This window comes from Thunnus maccoyii, chromosome 18, assembly GCF_910596095.1.
Source record: "Thunnus maccoyii chromosome 18, fThuMac1.1, whole genome shotgun sequence".
Classification (NCBI taxonomy): domain Eukaryota; kingdom Metazoa; phylum Chordata; class Actinopteri; order Scombriformes; family Scombridae; genus Thunnus; species Thunnus maccoyii.
The window spans coordinates 8,702,984-8,720,380 of NC_056550.1; the positions used below are offsets into that span (position 1 = coordinate 8,702,984).

General features: G+C 41.6%; 1 protein-coding gene across 2 annotated transcripts; it reads right to left on the reverse strand.

Moving 5' to 3' along the window:
* Positions 1–560: 560 nt before the first annotated feature.
* smurf1 (SMAD specific E3 ubiquitin protein ligase 1) lies at positions 561–17,290 on the reverse strand. Of its 2 annotated transcripts, none has more exons than XM_042391983.1 (18): positions 17,019–17,290; positions 9,746–9,784; positions 8,674–8,782; positions 8,265–8,398; positions 8,076–8,141; positions 7,833–7,908; positions 7,055–7,266; positions 6,861–6,945; positions 6,262–6,408; positions 5,676–5,901; positions 5,173–5,276; positions 4,360–4,474; positions 4,083–4,261; positions 3,824–3,961; positions 3,418–3,538; positions 3,020–3,221; positions 2,446–2,521; positions 561–2,345 (listed from the first exon to the last, which is right to left on the reverse strand). In XM_042391983.1, exons 1-18 carry the CDS (start codon positions 17,071–17,073, stop codon positions 2,246–2,248), a joined length of 2,184 nt encoding a protein of 727 aa, XP_042247917.1. In that variant the 5' UTR covers positions 17,074–17,290; the 3' UTR covers positions 561–2,245. The 2 variants fall into 2 exon arrangements, with proteins under 2 accessions (XP_042247917.1, XP_042247916.1); XM_042391982.1 differs by having other exon boundaries at positions 2,446–2,530.
* Between the last annotated feature and the right edge of the window lie 107 nt (positions 17,291–17,397).

Genomic DNA, 17,397 nt, shown 5'->3' on the forward strand with positions numbered 1-17,397 from the left:
TAGTCTACAGGAAGAGGACATCCTCAGCATTGTAGGATACGTCGAGGTAGAGCATAGCTGCAAGAACGGCAGAGGTGACAGCTGTGAACTCCAAACTAAACTGTATAGTTATTAAGTTATTAAAATCACATGTGTAAATGAATCAACCTAACAAGAAAAACAAACAAAAAACCCAGCAAAGCCATTCTCGATTTTTTAAATGTAGACCTAATGTAATTAAGGCTTATCCATCATTTCAAATATTAAAATAATAAAGAGATTATTATGATGTCATAACTGGAGAACAAAGACTATAAAAACCTAATAATTCCAAAAGGAATAGGCCCTCATGATATTTTTCAATTAAATCCATCAATCAATGTCCCATTACGTCAGAATTACAACTCACCTCTTGGACAAATTCTGTTTCTTTGGATTGCTTGAGAAGTTGAGGAAACATAAGACTGAAATATAACACTTTCAGTGCCTATGTGTAATATGTAAATCGTATATGTCTGTAAACAATACATATTTGATTTGGATACATTAATATAGAGAAATTAATGCACATAACACAAAGAAAAGTATTTTCAATTTAATTTCTTTTAATATAATCTTATTTACATTGTATTTTTTCATAAATGTTTTAGTACATAGTAAGTTACAATACTCTTGCATCCATTACACAGTGAACTGAGAACCTAGAAAATGCAGATTGAAATGATACTGCTTAACAGTCTTCAATCTACAGTAGAGCCCAACATTTTCCACATTACTCGCTCGACATTTAGGTTTTTGATTTCATTCACTTCTATGGAGGATCAATGACCGTAAATAGACTTTGTTCATTCATGGTGGTCTTGAGGATGATGACGACTTGACAAACAGGGAATCCTTTTACTAACATTCAAGCTATGGAGAAAGACAGATGGGCAGAGAAACATCCGTGCAACAAAGTGTTAAAAAAAAAAAAAAAAAAAAAATGGTGAAATTGATAATGAAACATGTACGAAAGGCTTGAGATTTTATTAAACACGTCACATACAACTGAAGAATTCCTGAAGTTGACTCCTTCTTTCCATTTTCACGGCTCATTTTGTAAAATAATCCAGGTCATGCCCTCTGACCTCTCCATAACGTCAGTAGAGTAAATCTCAAAAGATGAGTTAAGATTTTAAAATTAGGGCTGGGACGGTCAATCCCCTTTCACTTCAATAAATGTAACATGGTATTAAAAACACCAAAAGACAGTTTTCATACACGCACAAGAATATTTCTCCGCATTAATATGAATGTTAAAAAAAAAAAAAAAAAAAAAAAAGTAACGAAATTCAATAAAACCCACTTTGTGGATTACTTGAATTGCAAGTGAATTGACCCTTCAACTCTGGTAGAGGGGGTGATGAAGAGATTAGTGTGAGCTCTTTGTAGAGCATATAGCAGCTTGGTCAGTAATCACTTAGTAATAAATAATAAAATATCAGAGTGGATCAGAGTGGTCGCAAGTACAAACGGAAGAGACAAAAAAGTTACCAAACAGAGGAGCAGGCTCATTTGATCTTTTTTTTTTTGTTTTGTTTTTTTTGAAACAGCGTAACCGGGTGCCATGCCTAACACACACACACACGCAACACACTCTCTCTCACACAGACACAAATTCGTTCTCGCTCTCTCACGCGCGCATTCACACGTTCTGATACACGACAGTGGTTAAACATGAAGCATGAATACAAGTCAATCAATCAGCTTGTCAGACAGAAAGACAATCGGTCTCCGCCTTGTTCTTCAGACATCTGATTTCAAGGTCTCTGTTCACAGGCTCGTTTGTGATTGGCCGATTCTGTCCGGTGACTCGAGTGTGATTGGAGACAGAGTCAAATTCGCTGTGGCGGTCGACATTCTGAAGAATGACATCATAGCTTGTTAAAACTGAAGGATAAAAATGCTTCTTCAAAACATTTGAAAAATTTTTAAAATACTTTTCTTTTTTTTGTTGTTTTTTTTTGTTGTTGTTGTTGTTTTATTTCTTCCCCTCCTGCTGTGCTTCCTCCTTTAACCTCTCAACAGTTCAGTGGTGAAGAGGTGGCAACAGACCGTGTGTGTATGTGTGTGTTTGTGTTCTTGTGATGCTTGGCCGCTCCGTATACTCGGTGTATACTCGATATTCTGTGTATGTGTGTGTGTATATATGTAAAAATGTCAAATAGTTGTGTGCAAGTGCAAGCGCAAGTGTGGCTGTGTGTATGTTGATTCGGTTGTGGATTCATCACTCCACAGCAAAGCCGCAGGTCTCCTCCACAGCCGTCAGCAGTTTCTCGTAAAGTTTCTCGTAAGACTCGTAGGGAGGGATGTCTATCCTGTTAAAACTACAGAAGGAAATGGAGAATTAGTGATCCCGAAACCTGACGCTTTAGCAAATGTTGTCAGAGAAGTCAGTGAGGTGCAGGTTCATTTATGTATTCTTACCACGTGTGAGCCTTGGGCAGGTTGTCTGTGTTGGCATCTATCAAATGGATGGTGAAGAGCCTTGGTCCTGCAGAACCTGTAGAACCTTACACACATACATTCTAGTTATCACTGCTCTACTCTGGTACACAGAGCAATACTTATCTTTTTAAACAACACAAGTTCTCAAGTCAGACTGATAAACTAGTTTATAATGGGACTTTTGTTTTTGTTGACGTGCGGTGCGGACATGCTTGTTTGCATCTGAATTTCAGAATTTATTTATGCTGGGCATCAAGAAAAGCTGCCTAAAAACAATCATAACCAACAGATCCACACTAACATGCCCCTCCACTCATCTGATACAAAGCTCTATAGAAAATATGGTAATTTTCTTAAATGAATTGGCTTGACAAATTTTAATGCAAGAATTATATTAAGTGTATAATGTGCAGCTCAGGTTATGACTGTGTAGGACAATATAAATGTTGGATGCAGACACTCAACAATAACACACTTGAATCGGGGCTGGGCAATAATGATACAGTAATTGATGTGTGTCTCTGTGTGGACTCTGAACCAGTGCATGACCCACCCTGCAGCGCTTTGAATCCCTGTAGAGGGACCCTGGTGGAGCCCGTGACGAACTGCAGCAGGCGTCCTCTCCTCTCCTCGCTGAAGGCCTCCACCGCCTGCCAGAACCACCGCACCACGTTGCTTTCGCTTGTACAGTGCTTCAGGCGGGTGTTCGTCTTCCAGTCTGCGAGGTCTATCTTTCCCAATCCGCCGATGATCAACTGGAGGAGAAGGAGAGGTTTGAAAACACAATGTCGCACGCGATGCTCTGGACTTTTACACTCCTCCCTTTTGTGTGTCCAAAACTAATAAAATTAGACTGAAATTTAAAAATTCAATATTCAGATGTACAATGTGCAGAATTAGATTTATTTATTCATTACGACTTTGTTTATCGTTTACAGACGACGTACGTACCTCAAGTTCTTTATGGTCAAAAGGTTTGAGGAGGTGCTGGGGGATGAGCTCACTGAATCCCTTCTGTAGAGCCAGAAACTGGGCTTCAATTCCCCGCATGAACCTCCAGTTCACATAAAGTCTGAGAAAAACAAAACATAAATTTGCTTTAGACATAATCACAAGCACGAACCATATGGTGGCTATATCCTATAAACCTTAGAGACAATAAGGTATAGTAGGGTATAAAGAAAAGTAAAAGCACAACAGTGATGCAGGTCAGATAAATCTACTAAAACTGGCAAAAGCAATGTGCACAATAGCCCTTTCTGCTGGCATGAAAGAAAACAGCATATGACTGGAAAATTGTTTAAACTCTGTACCCGGGATATAAAAAGACAGAAGACAGCTTTCACAGTTTTATTACCTTACGTATTCTTTCTTGTTCTCCTCAGTAACAGGGATATTACGCCCATTAGGTTTGAGCTCATGTTGTAGAAACTTTCCAAAGGCATTGTGCTCCACGCAAAATGTGTGGTCTAGGACTGAAGTGATGTCGTTCTCTCTGCAAACAAAAAGATTAGATTGAGTAACACTTATGCAGGACATAAACCGTAGAGTAATCCATAATAAAAAGCTCCCCATTGTCAGATCGACTTGTCTTGTGTGCAGGTGTGTTTGCTCACAATATCCAGACGAGGCTCTTGTGCAACTCTGGGTCGGTGGTCTCCAGGTCGTTGAGTTGGATGGGTTTGCCTAACAGCTGTTTGTAGAAGGGCAGCGTGAAACTCCCGTTGATGTAGTGACCGTGAAAAACTGCCAGGCCCATCACGCGACCCACAAAATGGAAGTATGACAAATGGTCCTGAAAGAAAGACAGAGAGAGTCAAGGAGATTCCCCTTTTCTCAGTTCAACCATGAGGCACTTTATGTGTGTGTGTGTGTGTGTTTCTGTGTACTCACAGGGTTGATGGAGGAGTCGGGGTTGATCTGTAGTGTGTAAATATTGTCTGTGGAGTACTGGAACAGGCCGTAATAGGGGTTCAACATTTCATGACACAGCAGGTACAGCCACTCCCTAAGAGACAACCAGCATATTGTTAACAAATATTCAAAACTCACAGAATATTGGTAGAACAATCAACTAGAAGAAAGTGCAAAAAACACCAGATTATATGATGCAGTCTCTGTATCACCTTGAAAACTATCAGCTTTATTTGATAAATGTAGCACTTTTGCTTTTTCTTACTGTTTAAAGTATGTAAGCTGAAAAATTTCCAGTTATTACAACACATTAATGAATGTGAGGGGAGTGCTGCAAAATGCCAAATATATTGCGTTGTTAGTTTCAAGATCATCTATTTTGTTTCAGAAATTTTCCACACGTCCTGCCAAGCTGATGAACCAAACAAACAAATGTTGTGGGTATATCTGGCACACACTATCAACTCTCCTTCAAAAACTTTCCACTGTTTGTTCAACTGACACTTAAAAGAGGCTTTTCTAAAAAATTGGAATATCAATACAATCAGTACTAGCCATGAAACCAGAGCTATCACAAATCAAGCTGTTTTTTTTTTAATTCTGTTCTTATATGTTCAGCTGGAGAAAAAGATGGACTCATGGGATGTGACTTAAAAAGCAAACTACGATGCTTGAACAAGTGTGGCGTCGAAAATGGAAAGCCTACGACAAATGCAGCTCGCAGAAGCACGACTCCGCAAGAGGCAAAATAGCTCGACTACGCTGCTGAGAGATGTGAGAACAGAAAATCACCTGGCCACACCACCATAATCCAGACCCTCCTCTCCCCGGAACTTCACCATCAGACGCTTCTTCAGGTCTTTGGGCCTCATCTTCATTATCTGCCGGTACGACTCCTAGAACCCACACAAACACACAGCATTAATACCTTTATCAACAGACACACATTATCTCATACAAAAGAAACAATTAGAGACCTACAACACAGCTCTTTCAGATCAGTCGTCTGTGTATTATTATTATTATTATTATTCACAACCAGTGCAGCTGTTGAGCTCTTCTCAAGAGAAAGACACTGGAAAGAAAAGGTTGTTGTGACTGCTGTGTGAGTCAGGGAGGAGTGTGGATGTGTCTGCGTGAATGTGAACTTCCAACAGGAACTACCCACACACTGCTTTCATAGCTCCGCATGGGAGTGAAATGTTTGTTTATTCAAAAACAGAGTAACTGATAGTGTGACACCTTTCACCAGTGGCTTTAACTGTGTTGCTTTCTGGTGTCACACCCGCACCCACCTCAAAGATCTCCTCGCGGGACACCTCTATGCGACAGTGTCCCGCTTGCGGTTGCTGCAGGGACAGCTCGTGGCGGAGCAGCTTCAGCTTATGGACCAGGTCTCTCTCGTAGCGCGCCGCCACATCTCCGTCTCCTCCTCCGCCGCCCACTCCTCCGCCTCCCCCCTCCTCACCCCCCACGTCCATCTGGGGGGCTTGGGAGGAGTCCTTCGCTTGGGATTGCTGGCTGGAGGTGGGAAGAAGTAGAAGAGGAGGACAACATGACAAGAGAGAAGAAGAGTTGACAAATGTACCACAGAGACGGCAAAAAAAAAAAAAAGAGAAGAGAGAAGAGAGAGCGGGGCTGTTTTTATGTATATTATGTACTGGATTACATTCTGTGCCAGCTAAATCTACTCTAAGCCCACATTTTTTTGTATATCACACGATTGAGCGTTATTAACAGAGCTGATGACTGTTAGTAGGTCATGTTCAGGTCCAGTCTGTGTTCAGCCGTGACAGATGAGATTAACCACAGATTAGTCTTGAAACCACTTATTCTGTATGTGTCAGAGATGTCCGTCACCCGTCTTGTGCATGCCGGTACCTGATAATGGTATGCAGGCGCGGGTCTGTGAACTGTGTGGTTCGGTTGTTGTGGTCCACAAAGTAGATCCGGCCAGACACGGTGCTTCGGACCTCCCAGCCCACTGGCAACGGACCGAGTTCCTCACAGCTCACACTGGCCAGGTCCCTGCAGCACACATAAGTAACCAGACTGAGACTCCAGCCAGCAATACCAACTTAATTTGTTAAGCCTTCAACCAGACCTCTTTTTATCAGCTCTGACCCTAAATACTGTATGTTCTTAACCCCTCATACTGACCTAAACTCAGACATGGGGGGCCCAAGAAAATAACCTGAGATTTTCTCTTAATCTGTTGGTGTAATTAGTGCAGAACAAAATAAGGACAACATGGATTTTTCAACTCTTTCAGTCCTTTCGGAAGTACACAATACACCTTTCAATAACATAATATAACAAAAAACATCCAGTATTATCCTTAACACTTAATTTGTTCTGTTCTTCCTCTTTGTCCCCTTCCTCTGCAATGACCCAGTTTCTTTGTGGGGGGTTTATTTAAGGTTCATTTTATTCCAGGTTCTGCTTGGACCGGACGTGAGAGAAGTGGGGTGTGATCATACCGCGGTATCCGAGGGTCGTGCCAGGTGCTGACGCCTGTCTGTGTGTGAAGGAAGTACACCTGGCCCTGCACTGTTGTTCGCTGCTCTGTTTTAAAAAGAAAACAAAGAACGATGTTATATACCAGTAACTTGGGTCAGAGAATTATGGGACATATTTGAAGTTGCGAGCTATGCCCTAAAAATGTTCGACTGACCGTATCCCTCCGGCAGGTCAGGCGGTTGGTGCCCGTGAGGTCTGTTCTGAGGGGTGTGGCCGTGTCCTCTGGAATCCTGCCCTCTGATTCGCTGCGTCTGAAGACGGCCTTCTTGACTGGGTGAGTCAAGCCGGCAGTTCCCACCCCCTGCTGCACCAGTGGGGTCTGAATAGGGAAGTGGCTCTTCGCTGAAACATCCCTCAAACACAGGCCTACACACACAAACACACACACAGAGACACACAACACTGAAGTCCTATATTCTGGGTTTTACTGAAATCACATGATAGGTCAACTGCTTTTTATTTTGAACTCAAGAGGATCAAACAAATGATGATTATAACCAAACTGAGCTGCAGACAGATCCTGCAACACAGCAGGCTCCAAAACTGGGTCTCAGTCCTACGTCACATGGGATCCCAACATGACTAAAGAGCTAAGCTGCTAGTGTGACACCGCATTTGGGGGTTCTGGTACCTGCGATTTGTCATGTCATTAAATTATACAGAGGGATAAAACATAACAGGGTATTCATTTGTTTTATTTTCAACCAGTTAAAAACTAAAACTGCTCCGTAAAAAAAAAAAAAAAAGCACTGTGACGTTAACATGAACATAATTAAAACATCATCTTTCTCTAAATCTGACAACAGTGAGCCAAAGATACAGAATAATCTATGAAACATGTGTAAACAACTACACAATGTGACAATGAGTAATTATTTCTGTAAATGTCACTATTTGACACTGGAGGCGTAAACGTCTGGTGACACACTCACCCATCATTTTCCAACAGTCCTCTGCAGTCCACCACGGGGCCTCCGCTGCCGATGCGGTCTCGCGTTTGTAAGCTTACTGGAAACAAGAGTAGAGATGTAAAAGTCAGAGGAGACAGTGAGCATGTGACATTGAGAGGGGGGGGGGGGGGGGAGCAGAATATGCACACAGTGAAAGAAAAGCGGCATTGGGGGAGGGAGACCGCCAGGGTGTACAGATAATGTATCCGTGTGTCCGGGCCTTACCTACAATCTGACCCCGCACTGCGTCGCTGTCCGAAGGGTTCAGTTTACATAGATCTAGTCGCTGGTCTGGGAGAAGAAGGTAACGAGAAATTCATTTCTAACTGTGCTTAGGTGTATCAGAGTGGACATTTTGGAGCACATGAGGATTTCTGTGTATTTAAAATCAGAAGGCTAAACAGACAAACTTACATCCTGTGTCTTTTAGCCTGCTGATGGCATTAGAAAGAAGTCGTATGCAGCCCAAGAAGCCTGCTCCCTGTCGTTTATGGATCTTCTTGTGGTTCCATATACTGATGGTGATTGAGTCTGTCTTTCCAATGTAGCTGAAAAACAGACACATCAGATTTACTACTCTCTTTACTCAACCTTTATTAAAATAATCTGGCATCGACGGAGCCGTCTGAAAGTATTAAAATAATCTTTTATTTAACAACTCCTGTTTTTGGAAAATGACTGAGGATGAGGGAAAAATCTGGATATAACAAGGACGATAAATATCTTTGACATCTTTTAAAATACATTTAATTATTTATTATTTATAAAAGTAGAACCGTATATCGATAACAGATAAATTGTGAATATGATGTAGAAGACTCACAGGTCGTAGTGCTGATTCCATTTGGGGTCCAGTGTGCTCTTGACTGTGTCTGTAGAGTGGCATTGACCTGATCCATCCACCACCACCTTGGCAAATGGATCTGGCAGGCCTGCAGGTACACAATTCTAATTAATTGTTTGCATCTACTAAGTTACATTAAAGAGAAGATACTAATAGCATAAAAAGATTCAAAATGGCTTAAGTAATGCAGATAGCAGTATGTCCAGACATTAAACTAAATCTTTTTTCCTGTACCTTTACCCCGTGTCTAGACAGCAAGCATCGTGTTAGCAGCACATCAGCAGAGCAGCAGCAGCAGTGAGTGCTCTGTCTGCGCATCTACACTAGAGGCGTTCAGGTGCACTGTTGAGCGTAGGTCACCCGCATGTTGGAAGCGATCAGAACCCAATACACGACTGTAGTGACGCACGTAAAATGGAGGAAAATAGACTTGAAGCGTAAATGTTGCTTTTATGCCTGTGAGACGTGGCTGAGATGCGGGCCTGCACGGTGCCGATGCAGAGAGCTGCATAGATTAAAGTGAGAGCGAATCTGTTGCAAGTAACACGCGTCTGACACGCTTGCTGTCTAGACACAGGGGTCACTGAGGCTGGCCTGCAATTTGAAATCCTTTGACCCTATAATAGTATTATATTTGGTTAAAATTGTCATTAACCGTATCTGCACTGCATAATTAATCAAAGCGTGGTGACACTCGTGCAAATGAAAACCCTAATCCTGGCAGTCTTAGGCCGACAAACTCCAAACAAATCTAATTTGGCATGTTCACAGAAGCTTTGCGACCGTGAACAAACGCCTGATTGTGGGTCGAACGCTGGCCAGCCACACTTGTTATTATGGTGCCATTACAGGTCAACACAGCTGTCCTTTCTTCGACTTCGGTGGAAATGCAAACGATCATGATAGTGCACAGCTAATGATCAACACTGCCGATTTGTTTACAGTGTGGCTTTTGATGGCACGAACAGACCCTTACTCAAACACATCATCTCATCATGACTCAATATTCATGCATATGAAAATGAGCACAATAAAAAAAAAAGGTACTTACGAAAGAAGTCTTTCTTTGCGAGGTTCTTGGCACATAATACTGTAAAAGAAAAAGATCATTATGAACAAAATGCCAAACACGCAAATATGTAAATGATTTCACAGTGTGTAGGCTGCTACAAATGCATGCTGGTGTACATGAAACTGTCTGAGTAGGAAGAATGCTAGTTAAACTAATACATGAATGCCAGAGGATGGTAATGAGCAGGGAAAACTTATGTGACATGCAGACAGAGTGAGCAGTAAAGTATAGGCTAGTGTCGGGATCATTGCACACACAAACGCGCACACACACACACATACACAGGCCGCCCACAGCGAGAGTGGCAGAATGCCTCCTCTGCCACATCATCTTTGTGGATTCAGAGAGCAAAGCTCAAACTGACCAAGACTTTGAATTTGTGGGTGTGTGCTGAGGATTAAGTTTATTGTGTTTGTGTGTGTAGGGCGAGAACAGGCATATTATCAGTCTAAGTCAGCTCAGTCAGGACTGTTGTCACACTAAATCATACAAGTGAACCACGATAGGCTCATTTTCAGAAACACAGTCATGTCCAGTCAGTCTTGAGTACTCGTCTTGATTATAGGGCAGTGTGGGCATTGAACAAAAACAAGCTGCGAGTCTGTATTCTAGGCTGATGTAATGCATCCAACAAGGTTGTAATTGACACGAAAACTACAATAATATTTACACTGAAGATCGTAATGCCTACTTCTGAATAGCTGCACTTAAGCCCATTTTTGGAAACCTTATGTGGCCAGAAGAATGTGCATGAATAATGTTCAGAGGTAAACATATCTTCTTAAGAAACAGCTGGATGAGTAGTCATGAAACGTACAGACATTCATGGTTCCCAGACGATGAATCCTAATGATTTTGGCGATCGCTGACTCTTCCTAAAGTACCACAATGAGGTGGACGTTTGTGGTTTTTAGTGAAATGTCTCAACTACGGTTTGTCAAATTTTGTAGTATGCAAACATTAGCATTTTTGCTCAAAGCAAGGCTGCCTGACAGAGCTGCTAACATGGTTGTAGACACGTCTTGTTATTGTATACTCTAAAAATCCTTACAAAAATGTACTTGATTGATGTATTTTGTGGTCAAACACAAGAGATTGGGGGGAAAACACTGCAGCTTGGCATTGTAAATCAAACACAAACATATGAGCAGTTTATGCCAGAAGGGAATTGATTTGGCTATAGATGAAGGAGTGTGGTAATTACTATATTTATACAATATCAAACAACTGCATTATTAACTACATGTAAGCTACTGTGTGTGAATAAAACATTGTATCTGCTTTGATTTTCATTGTGACTTTGTCCTTGTATGACTGTTGAGAGTCATCAGCATCAGTAATGAGCCTACATAAAAGCCCTCGCTTGCTCTCAGGACTGGAAAACCAATGATTAGTGATGTTTAATGCAGCAGAAAATATTTCTAGAGCTGCTATGTAAATACCTCATCCTAAGATCTTATCTATGTTTCGCTGATTACTGATGTAATATCAAAGATACGCTGCTATACACTACTGTGACCCAAGGAATGCAAGACGCATCAGCGACATTGGACTGTACTGGATTACAATTTCTATTCTTCCCTGAAGGCTACAGTCTGGAAGTTTTATGAAGATAAACTGCTATATGGAGGCCAGAAACAAGTTGGATCTCAGAAATACTGTTAGCTTCATTCCCCTGGATGCCCGTTTTACCAATGAGGGTCTAAGATGGAATGTGTAACTCGATCATATAAATCACCTGTATGCTGTTAGATGGGGGGGGGGGGGGGGGGGGGGGGGGGTATGGGAGGAGCGCTGTTCGATACATTGATTTGAATTTCATGAAGGTTTTGTTTCCTCTTGTGTATATCTACCAGAGCTTTAAATTGTGTTTCATGCAATACAATTGGAGCTGAAGCGATAAGTCAATTAGGGTAGTCAATTGAAAGTAAAATTATCACAAGTTTTATGTTCTTTTCAAGCAAAGAAAAAGCCAAATATTTACAAGTTCCAGCTTCTCTAATGGGAGGATTTGCTGCTTTGTGTTTTGTTTGAGAAATATTTAAATCTTTCGACATTTTATGGACAAAATAATCAATTAATCAAGACAGTTGTCAGTGGTCATTCATAATGAAAATAACTTAATTACAGCTCTAAAAACTATCTATGCTAAGGCGATATTTTGGCAACATTTCAGGGATGAAGATTGATGGTGTTGTCTGGGCTCTTGTAATCTACTCAGCTTGGTCCGATTGATTGGTTACACCACCCAAAATGTTATCATAGCTTTGAGGTCCAATTAAAATCTGGCTTGATTTGGTTTGGCCCAGACAGCCATCTAGGAAGTAAGTCAGTCAGCCAGTGGTTTAGGATGTGGTGACTGGTGGCGTAGATGTGTCTGGCGTAGCCTGCTCTATTTCCTGTGATTAACCCATGGAGAATGGCTGCAGGATATCCTTCCCTCTTCCTCATAAACCCCTTCCATTCCTCCTCCTCTTGACTCACACATTCCACACCGAGACCTCATCTCTTCTACCGACACAATGAGAGAAGCACAGCTACGAGAGAGAGAGGGAGAGAGACAGAGAGAGAGAGAGAGAGAATCAAGTTTCTAATTTGCCCCTGCCTCCTCTTTCAGACAAGCAGCGGAGGAAGACTTTCTCTGTCTCTGTCACTGCTGTGCTATCCACCCCCTTTCACCCTCCAATCTCCTGCCAGAGACAAGGGACACCCCTAATTTCACCCCAGTCTCTCTTTTCAGTCTCTTGACCAGTTCCTCTGTGCCACTGAATGTGTGACAGGCCCTTTCTCAGCCTCTCAGGAAATTCCTCATTCTGCCAAGGTCATGGCTGGTAAAGACACACACAGCAACAGCTCAGCTGGTTCTCAATTTCCCCCGCTGCCGCTTTCTTTTTTGGCATTTATGTCCGCTCTTTTTTAGAAAACCTGAGAGCTGTAGAGAGCCGGCGGGGGAAGAATTCTATTCATCCAAACTTGAGGGAACAAACAGAAACTGTACAAGAGAGATGATAAAAAAAAATGAGTTGCTTCTGTACCAGGATACGAGCTGTTATTAGCACAATCAACCAGCTCCTACATATATTTCAAGGGTTTGCACGTCTGCTCTACTCTTGCATCTTAACAAGAAAGAACAATTTATGTACTGAATTCAATAAATCTGTACAATTTTAAACTGCAGACGCATGGAAGTTTCATTGAAACATCTTCAATCACAGATAATAGTCAAGTAGTTTGGAAAAGGAGCCAAGGCGCAGTGAATTATCCCCGCACCGAGATTAATAATCACAGATCGAGCCGAAAATGATGAATGCTGAAATCCCGACGGGTTGGACTAGACTGTGCCGTTTCAGAGTGCAGTCACAGATTTACAAGTGAAGCGGAGTGACCTATACGAGATTACGACAATGTCATTTCCTGTGTAACCTTCTCCTCTCAGTTACAAAAACAAAGCAACAAACGGCGGGCGCATGAGCAAATATCTCACCTACTTAATAACAGAGCCTGCAGTAGCATCCAAACACACACTCAAGATGACCAATAGGTTTCTCTGCTTCACTGCCCACCAAACAAAAAGTAGGTCTGAGTTTAATATTAGTTGTTAAATAAGCAAAAAAAAAAACTAAATCATTTTGTAAAACACACACACACACACACAAGCTCTCCCTTTCTAATATACTGTATGTCCCTGCAGCCACCTTTCTATATTGATTTTGTGAACTTCGGTGTGTTTCTGCACATGCTGCAGGCTCAGTCAGTCAGTGAGAGGATTAGAAGTGCTTATGCTGCCTCCTAAGTAAGCATGATTCCCCCCTTTTCCTCTCTCTCTAAAAACACTTAAGCGACTTTTTTTTTGCGTCCTTTCCTTTTTACTCTATCACTCTTTATTCCTTTACTTATACCTCATTCTTTTACTCTCCTGCCCTCTTTCCAGCTCCCTCTTTCCCTCTCTAGTGAGCGTGAGTCACAGGCTGTCCTGCCGCTGACCTGTGTTGGTGCCTGATCAAGTAGGTGTTCAATCCCAGTACCTGGCACCAAAACCTGACCAGCACGTGTTGCTTCCGTGAGCCAATTAACATTATCCTGCTGAATCACTGACGTGTTCATCCATTAGACAGCGTTTTTTTTTATACTATAAACCTCTTTCATTCCTAAACAAAAATACCCTTTTATTCTAGCGTTTGACCTGTTTATTTCCTGACAATCTTCTGATATTGTGAAAGCTTCAGTAGCAACAGCACAGCATTACATCGTTGATGCCTTACTTTGCTGGATAAATATTCAGGAGATTAAACTTATAGTCAAATAATAAATTAGTGGACCGGCAGAAAACTCATTGGCAACTTTTTTTTTTTATTATTGTTATAATAACTACTAATAACTACTACCAATACTTTAAAATATTTTCAAGCAGAAATGCCAACTATTCTCTTTTGAAATGTGAGGATTTGCTGCTTTTCTGCTTTTTTGAAAATATCATTGTAAACTTTTGGGTGGACAACTGGTGAGACAAACAAGATTTGTGAAGGAAAATTGTGATGTGCAGCTATAATAGCTATCAATAACAGCTATATCAATGGGTAATGAACACAGTTAGTTACAGCCTTGTATATGTTGTTATTTTTGGATAAAATTGCATGTTTTAATACTAATGAGATTTTTTTCTCCTAAAAAACAGTATACAGTACAAAAGTATTAAATACACAAAATTACCTAAATAATGGCAATACCTTTTCAAAGAATAAATAAATAAAACAAAGAATCTGACTGAGCATTTGGTGTCAACAGTGTTGGATACTTTGTAGTATTTAGGTTGAATACACAGAGCTACACCAGACGGGAAAAAGATTTTTCAGCAAGTGTTTCTCCATTAAGTCTAATACCATCCGTTCATGTCTCACTAGACCACACTACCTAAAGATAATAATGTGACTTTTTTCTTATACCTATAGCACATCTCCCTCCGCTAACTTAAGCGTATCCACAAAAAAACCATATGATAGAGACAGAGACACAACAATCCCCTCCCTGGCTAGCTAAAACATGTCCATATAGACACAACCGCGTCTCTGAAATCTGAACCAGTGTCAAACTCGCCCGCTCTTTGTCTGTGTCCCTGCCACAGACACACAGGCCTTTCTGATGTAGGCCAAACAACCCCGCTCACTGACAGACTAAACAGAGCGCTGGCCAGCAGGGCAGCATTGCACTCCCATTGGCTCATCACACATTCCTCACCCAATTAGAATTCCACTCATACCTGTGGGGGCGGGGCACAGTCAGGGGCAATAACCTCTGTTAGCATCCAAGCTGAAATAATGAGTGACTGGTTTACAAATACATACACACACCCAAACACCACACTCCAAACCCTCCACACACACACAAACACACTTCCTCTGCTTTCCTGACTCATCTGGCTGATAATTTATTGCACTTAACTGAAACAATCTGCAGGTGTTATTTTATTGGAAGCACTTATATTGGATTTACTACATTAGTATTGGCCCTATAATACACCTGATGGGTTATACTATTACTGTATTTTGCATTTCTTCTAACTAGGCCTGGAACTAATGGTTGTTTTCATTATCAATTAATTTACTGGTTATTTTTTTGATTAATCTATCAATTGTTCTCCCTAAAATGTCATCAAACAGTGAAAAATGCCCATCACATGTTTCCAGTGGCCCTGGTGCTGTCTTCAAATGTCTTGTTTTGTCTGACCAACAGTTCGAAACCTGGAGATTTTTGGTTTATTATCCTAAAACGTTCACAATCAAGAAGCTGGAATCAGTGAATTTTTCAACAACTGATTAACCAATTACTTGTTTCATGTCTACTTCTTACCTTTACAACTTTTTATCTGTTTCTGCTCTGGGATCTCTTTTGAATTTTGTCTCCTGAAGTCTCTTTCACATACTTACTGTGTATTATGTTTTTTAGAGGAGTTTTTCCTTGTTTTCTTGGAGGGCTTAAGCTTAATTAGGACCCAATGGTGTTGTGGGGTCTTTTAAGCCCATTGACACACTGTCTCTAATATTGATCCAAACAAATTAACTTTATTTGACTTACACTGAAGTGAACAGACTGTGATTCGTGTGTCAGATCTGTGAGTTTTATCTACTGAATTTATCTGTCCTGTGAGGGACAGAGTGGGAAAATAAAAAGGAAACATGTGCCGTTCATTGTTAGATGTCAATTAAGCACTTTTCCTTAAAAACATCCATCACAATCATGCACTTGATGTACCCTCCCGCCCTGGCTCATACCAACCACATCTAGAAATATTTAGTCTGCCAGTAAGCACATTCTGGTGTCTGTTTGCTCAATTTTGAAGCAGAAGGACAAGGCGTCTGCCCAGCGGCACAGAGTGGTCATTTCCATTTGAATAGAGACCCCTGGGTGCCCAGTGGGGTTACATTAGCTACAGTAAAAACCATTGTTCCAGCTGTGTCCGTCTGTATGTGTGTGTGTGTGAGTGTGTGAGAGAGAGGGAGAGAGAGAGAGAGAGAGAGAGAGAGAGAGAGACTTCTATGTGCCCTGCAGAGGACAGTCTGACCCAAAAAAAAATATGAGTTGAGTACAGGGTACCCAAAAGAGCAAACGTGTCCAGCTTCTCTGGGTAAGGATAAGTTCAACGAGTCAGACATCTGTCTACCCGATAGTCAGCCAATCAATAGTCATAGCTAATCTGGGCTAACATGTCAAATCTACCGACAGATCGATCTTCAGAGAGACTGTTGTTCGACATTTGCTTTCATCCTTGGTACAGAGCTCGTCGCATTCAGGTCAAGCGACGGGTTCGGCTGGTGATCAGCCCCCCCAAAAAAGGGTGTAGCTAGCAAGCGTTAGCGGTCAACATTAACCACAATGTTAGTGATAGCTACCGCTAGCTGGTTACTGTTAGCGATTGATAAAGTTTCTAAACATGGCTTTAAAGCGCTGGTGTTTTTTCAATGACCCGACTAGTCAGCAGCAGACTAGTCGGCTGTGAAATCCACAGGATTGTGGGCTGCTTCTTGGCTGTCCTCTCGGTAATTTGGTTAGCATCTCAGCTAACAAGCTAGCACTTGTGCCGCTGTGTCTGCCACACAAAAACCGGATGTTTAGGCAAACACCACACCAGAGAGCCTCCAAGACACTTCGTGGTGTCTTGTTAGGTTTGCTTGATATCAACTCTTTGTGATAGCGGTTTGTGGGTGAAAACGTTTTTACCTCCAGTTGAAACATGCACCGTAAGCGTTTTTTTTACCTGTCAGTCGGATTTTGATGCTGGACCCGTTCCTCCGAGTCCCGGGATTCGACATCACTCCGGGAAAAAACGATCACACAAACTTCCCTCTGGAGTCTCCCCAAAAAAACCGTTTCACCACTCAGCGGGAAGACGAATCACTTCAGTTCACAAACATGCGGTTTGTTTTTGTTTTCCTCACGGGTACAAATGTATTATTTCATCGCAAAGTCCTGCGCTCCTTCGAAATCCAACAACACGGGAGAACATTTTCGGGCAGGCTCAAGCACGTACTGACGTCATACTCTTAACGGGTATAACATTACGTGCGCGCATCTGGGAAACGTGCGTGTGCCCGCAAAGATCAGAATCTCATAATGGAATCTACTGGCTTGGTTTT

What these genes read in the sequence shown, in the direction of transcription:
- smurf1 (XM_042391982.1), bottom strand. Translation starts at nt 17,073, where the DNA reads ATGTCGAATCCCGGGACTCGGAGGAACGGGTCCAGCATCAAAATCCGA. An exon ending in CAGGCTAAAAGACACAGGAT is followed by an intron (nt 8,142 to 8,264) that starts GTAAGTTTGTCT and finishes TTCTTCTCCCAG; the next exon opens with ACCAGCGACTAGATCTATGT. An exon ending in TTGACCATAAAGAACTTGAG is followed by an intron (nt 3,222 to 3,417) that starts GTACGTACGTCG and finishes CTTCTCCTCCAG; the next exon opens with TTGATCATCGGCGGATTGGG.